This window comes from Phyllobates terribilis, unplaced genomic scaffold, assembly GCF_046119375.1.
Source record: "Phyllobates terribilis strain yellow unplaced genomic scaffold, ASM4611937v1 Scaffold_4__5_contigs__length_816908805, whole genome shotgun sequence".
Taxonomy (NCBI): Eukaryota; Metazoa; Chordata; class Amphibia; order Anura; family Dendrobatidae; genus Phyllobates; species Phyllobates terribilis.
The window spans coordinates 55,700,038-55,706,037 of NW_027362764.1; the positions used below are offsets into that span (position 1 = coordinate 55,700,038).

General features: G+C 59.8%; 1 protein-coding gene across 2 annotated transcripts in view; it reads right to left on the reverse strand.

Moving 5' to 3' along the window:
- Window positions 1-3,986, reverse strand: part of VPS50 (VPS50 subunit of EARP/GARPII complex) — a 215,986-nt gene extending 212,000 nt beyond the window's left edge. For both annotated transcript variants that reach the window (XM_073677354.1, XM_073677353.1), the window contains exon 1: window positions 3,800-3,986. In XM_073677354.1, coding sequence (XP_073533455.1) covers window positions 3,800-3,832 — 33 coding nt within the window. In that variant the 5' untranslated portion in view covers window positions 3,833-3,986. The remainder of the gene's footprint in view (window positions 1-3,799) is intronic.
- Between the last annotated feature and the right edge of the window lie 2,014 nt (window positions 3,987-6,000).

Consider the following 6,000-nt stretch of genomic DNA (forward strand, 5'->3'; position numbering starts at 1 on the left):
TTTTGGTAGCGAACCCCTAAACAAAGATCCAGAGCAGACCCTTAAAGAAAAACAGGTCCCAGACTAACCCCATAGACAAAAACAGTTGAGAACCTTTACATCTCTAGAGTTCACATATGAGACCCTCAGCCAGCCCTCCTCCATTAATAAACCTTGGAGCCGCCTCTCCCCGTTCCTGCAGGGGAGGAATGGGGGGGGGGGAGGGGGGGCCTGCGCGGAAAACCCAGGGAGGAGGAGGAGGAGGGGGGCCCCGCGCGGAAAACCCAGGGAGGAGGAGGGGGGCCCCGCGCGGAAAACCCAGGGAGGAGGAGGGGGGGGGGCCCCGCGCGGAAAACCCAGGGAGGAGGAGGAGGGGGGGCCCCGCGCGGAAAACCCAGGGAGGAGGAGGAGGGGGGGGGGCCCCGCGCGGAAAACCCAGGGAGGAGGAGGAGGGGGGGCCCCGCGCGGAAAACCCAGGGAGGAGGAGGAGGGGGGGCCCGGCGCGGAAAACCCAGGGAGGAGGAGGAGGGGGGGCCCCGCGCGGAAAACCCAGGGAGGAGGGGGAGGAGGAGGAGGAGGAGGGGGGGCCCCGCGCGGAAAACCCAGGGAGGAGGGGGAGGAGGAGGAGGAGGAGGGGGGCCCCGCGCGGAAAACCCAGGGAGGAGGAGGAGGGGGGCCCCGCGCGGAAAACCCAGGGAGGGGGGGCCCCGCGCGGAAAACCCAGGGAGGGGGAGGAGGGGGGGCCCCCGAGCGGAAAACCCAGGGAGGAGGAGGAGGGGGGGGGCCCCGCGCGGAAAACCCAGGGAGGAGGAGGGGGGGCCCCGCGCGGAAAACCCAGGGAGGAGGAGGGGGGGCCCCGTGCGGAAAACCCAGGGAGGAGGAGGGGGAGGAGGAGGGGGAGGAGGGGGGGCCCCGCGCGGAAAACCCAGGGAGGAGGAGGGGGAGGAGGGGCCCCGCGCGGAAAACCCAGGGAGGAGGAGGGGGGGCCCCGTGCGGAAAACCCAGGGAGGAGGAGGGGGAGGAGGAGGGGGAGGAGGGGGAGGAGGAGGGGGAGGAGGGGGGGCCCCGCGCGGAAAACCCAGGGAGGAGGAGGGGGAGGAGGGGCCCCGCGCGGAAAACCCAGGGAGGAGGAGGGGGAGGAGGGGCCCACGCGGAAAACCCAGGGAGGAGGAGGGGGGGGGCCCCGCACGGAAAACCCAGGGAGGAGGAGGGGGGGGGCCCCGCACGGAAAGCCCAGGGAGGAGGAGGGGGGGGGCCCCGCACGGAAAGCCCAGGGAGGAGGAGGGGGGGGCCCCGCACGGAAAGCCCAGGGAGGAGGAGGGGGGGGGCCCGCACGGAAAGCCCAGGGAGGAAGAGGAGGGGGGGCCCCGCGCGGAAAACCCAGGGAGGAAGAGGAGGGGGGGCCCCGCGCGGAAAACCCAGGGAGGAGGAGGAGGGGGGCCCCGCGCGGAAAACCCAGGGAGGAGGAGGAGGGGGGGCCCGGCGCGGAAAACCCAGGGAGGAGGAGGAGGGGGGGCCCGGCGCGGAAAACCCAGGGAGGAGGAGGAGGGGGGGCCCGGCGCGGAAAACCCAGGGAGGAGGAGGAGGGGGGGCCCGGCGCGGAAAACCCAGGGAGGAGGAGGAGGGGGGGCCCGGCGCGGAAAACCCAGGGAGGAGGAGGAGGGGGGGCCCGGCGCGGAAAACCCAGGGAGGAGGAGGAGGGGGGGCCCGGCGCGGAAAACCCAGGGAGGAGGAGGAGGGGGGGCCCGGCGCGGAAAACCCAGGGAGGAGGAGGAGGGGGGGCCCGGCGCGGAAAACCCAGGGAGGAGGAGGAGGGGGGGCCCCGCGCGGAAAACCCAGGGAGGAGGAGGAGGGGGGGCCCCGCGCGGAAAACCCAGGGAGGAGGAGGAGGGGGGGCCCCGCGCGGAAAACCCAGGGAGGAGGAGGAGGGGGGGCCCCGCGCGGAAAACCCAGGGAGGAGGAGGAGGGGGGGCCCCGCGCGGAAAACCCAGGGAGGAGGAGGAGGGGGGGCCCCGCGCGGAAAACCCAGGGAGGAGGAGGAGGGGGGGCCCCGCGCGGAAAACCCAGGGAGGAGGAGGAGGGGGGGCCCCGCGCGGAAAACCCAGGGAGGAGGAGGAGGGGGGGCCCCGCGCAGAAAACCCAGGGAGGAGGAGGAGGGGGGGCCCCGCGCAGAAAACCCAGGGAGGAGGGGGAGGAGGAGGGGCCCCGCGCAGAAAACCCAGGGAGGAGGGGGAGGAGGAGGGGCCCCGCGCAGAAAACCCAGGGAGGAGGGGGAGGAGGAGGGGCCCCGCGCAGAAAACCCAGGGAGGAGGGGGAGGAGGAGGGGCCCCGCGCAGAAAACCCAGGGAGGAGGGGGAGGAGGAGGAGGAGGAGGAGGAGGAGGAGGAGGAGGAGGAGGAGGAGGAGGAGGGGCCCCGCGCGGAAAACCCAGGGAGGAGGGGGAGGGGGGGCCCCGCGCGGAAAACCCAGGGAGGGGGGGCCCCGTGCGGAAAACCCAGGGAGGGGGAGGAGGGGGGCCCCGCGCGGAAAACCCAGGGAGGGGGAGGAGGGGGGCCCCGCGCGGAAAACCCAGGGAGGGGGAGGAGGGGGGCCCCGCGCGGAAAACCCAGGGAGGGGGAGGAGGGGGGCCCCGCGCGGAAAACCCAGGGAGGGGGAGGAGGGGGGCCCCGCGCGGAAAACCCAGGGAGGGGGAGGAGGGGGGCCCCGCGCGGAAAACCCAGGGAGGAGGAGGAGGGGGGGCCCCACGCGGAAAACCCAGGGAGGAGGAGGAGGGGGGGCCCACGCGGAAAACCCAGGGAGGAGGAGGGGGGGGCCCCGCACGGAAAACCCAGGGAGGAGGAGGAGGGGGGGGCCCCGCACGGAAAACCCAGGGAGGAGGAGGAGGGGGGGGCCCCGCACGGAAAACCCAGGGAGGAGGGGGGGGGGGGCCCGCACGGAAAACCCAGGGAGGAGGAGGGGGGGGGGGGCCCGCACGGAAAACCCAGGGAGGAGGAGGGGGGGGGGGGCCCGCACGGAAAACCCAGGGAGGAGGAGGGGGGGGGGGGCCCGCACGGAAAACCCAGGGAGGAGGGGGGGGCCCCGCACGGAAAACCCAGGGAGGAGGAGGGGGGGGGGGCCCGCACGGAAAACCCAGGGAGGAGGGGGGGGGGGGCCCCGCACGGAAAACCCAGGGAGGAGGAAAGCAACATGAACAATGCCACCCCATAACTTTACCAGCCACACAGTGCCATCCAATAAAAATACCAGCCTATAATAACTGTGCCAGATACACAGTGACACGGCTTAGTAGTGCCAGATACACAGTGACACTGCTTAGTAGTGCCAGATACACAGTGACACTGCTTAGTAGTGCCAGATACACAGTGCCACCCTATAAACCTACAGGCCATACAGTGCCCCCAGTATAGTGCCTGCCAACACAGCCCTTCCATCACAGTACTAGCCATGTGGAGCCAAATGAAAAGATCCCTCTTGAGAGCGGCCACAGCGCAGTCTGGTACCAGTGCCAAGCAAACAATGGCCCCAGCAGAGGGACACTCTGCAGCCCCTCTCCTCAGCACTGCCAGGTCTCACAGGTCTGTAATATTGGAAGGGACGTGATATATTTATATTCAGGGCAAGCGCACTAAGGCTGATGTTCTGTCCATCCCCCATGCTTTATACTGCATCTCCTCTTACAATGCAGTAGACTCCTATGAGTCGTTATCATATGGATGTAGGCTGCAGTGACAACACTCCACAGTGTACTGCAGCCACACACAGGCCTCTCCGGGGTGAAGCCCCATGCTGCTCCACGAAACACCCCAGAGTCGGCGCTCACCTGACGGGTCATGAGGCTCTTAATCTTCTGCATGTCTCAGGCCGGGCGCTGCCCTCTCCTCTAGGACGCAAAACCCAGTCTCGTCCCCAATATCACTTCTAAAATTGTCCCTTCTCAGCAGCCGTCTTCTGTCGGTCATGTGACAGCTGTCCGGCCGGTTTGACAGCAGCCACATTGCATTGTGGAAATTGTAGTCCGGAAGCTTCTCGTCATCGTAATGAAATTAAATACAGTGAGACCGACAGAACTACATTTCCCAAAAGTCCACACGACTTAGCATCGGTGAAGACGTAAGACGGGTCGCGACAGTGGACAAACTTATTTTATTACCTTAATGGGAGAATTGTGGAAGTTTATTAGTCGTAACAGGAAGAGGATTACACTTATACTGGGCCATTGTGTAATAGTCTGCGCATTATATCATGTATTATACTACACAGTACCTGTAAAGAGCTTTGTTAACCCCTTAAAGGGGTTGTCCACCTTTGGGGACATTTTTTTTTTTAACTTAAATGCATGGAATTGGGGCTAAGAATCATTTTTGCAATTTGGTTTGATAAAAAGTTTTGCGCCATTTGTCTCCTATATCCTCTGTAGTACACTGTTTATTCTCTCTGGGGACGGCCACATTATCTGTATTTTATCAGATGTGTTGAGGACATGATGTGGTGGCACTTACACAGGTATGACAGGTTCTCCTCCTGCTCCTGTTAGTGCAGCTCTCCGATCCATCACCGACACCAAACTTGTATAGGTTTTTCTTACTATTTTAATAACTTAAAAAAAAAATCTGAAGTTTAAAAAAAAAAATGTGATCTTTGTCGTCATTTTCCAAGACCACAGATTTTCATGCACTATACGACGTTTCCATCACTTTTCATTGCATTTTTTGAGTAAAAAATGACAATTTTGATTTTTTTTTACGACTTTTACCATGCAGGTAAAACAATTTTATATTTTGATAGGTCGGACTTTTACGGAAGCGCTGATTTGTATTTATTGTTATTTTTTCATTAAAAAGATAATACAAATTTTTAGTTTTTTTTTAATTTTAAGTGTTTTTTTTTAGTTCCCATAGGGCACTTTAGCCTGCAATTGATTGATCGCTTGTTCTATTTACTGCAAAACTAGTATATAGTCTTAATCACTGTCTCCTATGAAGCACAGCCTGTGTACCAGGGTGGCAGAGATGGTGGGCGTTCAAGAGGTCCCCGGCTGCCATGGCAAACCATCGGCATCCAGCGATCGCATCACGGGGGAGCCGATGGGCACTCAGAATAAAAATAAGGTAGAATCGTGTGACATAACGCCGCTGTCAGTGTTAAAGGGGTTAAAGCAGCAGACAAAGCTAGGACAGCCGCTGAGCCCGCTCCACCATGCTGACCCGCCATGTCATATATATCCGTCCATGAGATTTAAAGGGGTTCTCCAAGTTATCAACTATCCCCAACATCGGTGGAGGTCCGGCCAACAGGACCTGCACCAATTGGTAGAATGGGGAATTTTTATCCAGGACGGAGCACTTTTACCCCATTATAAATGGCACAACCCACCGCTATTCCATTCATTCTCTATGGGGCTTCTGGAAAAAGCTGAGTACACCCCCAAAGCGAATAAATGGAGCAATGGCCGAGCATGCGCACTTCCACTCCATTCTAACTGGGATAACGGGTAGGTTTTTACTGGAGAATCCCTTTAAGAGATTAAGCTTGCTCTTGGCAGCACATCATACTGGCGGTGTATGTACATCATTACCAATCGCTCTATGCACATGAGAGAGTGGTCGACCTGTCTAAATGGGCCGTTAGACTCTGCTTATAGGAGGGCTAAGATGGAAGACCTGGGTGCAGGGCCAGTTCCAGGTTTATATGGGCACCTGAGATAGATACTTTCTTGGCCCCTTTTCACTTTTGATTTTTCCTCCTCGTCTTCCAAGAGCTCTATCTTTTTTATTATTTTCGCCAGTAGAGTTGTATCACAGTTTGTTGTTTGCAGTGCGAGTTGTAGATTTTTATTATAATTTATTACCCATAGCGTTATACATTATCATCATTTATCATTTGGGGTCCATATGATTTTCTGATCTTTTTATTGCATTTTTTTGGGGGAGACGATTTTTTGTTTTTCGTTACGGCATCCACCATATCAAATAAATGTAATATTAGTTTGGACAGTCACCTGTGCAGTGATACCAAATATGT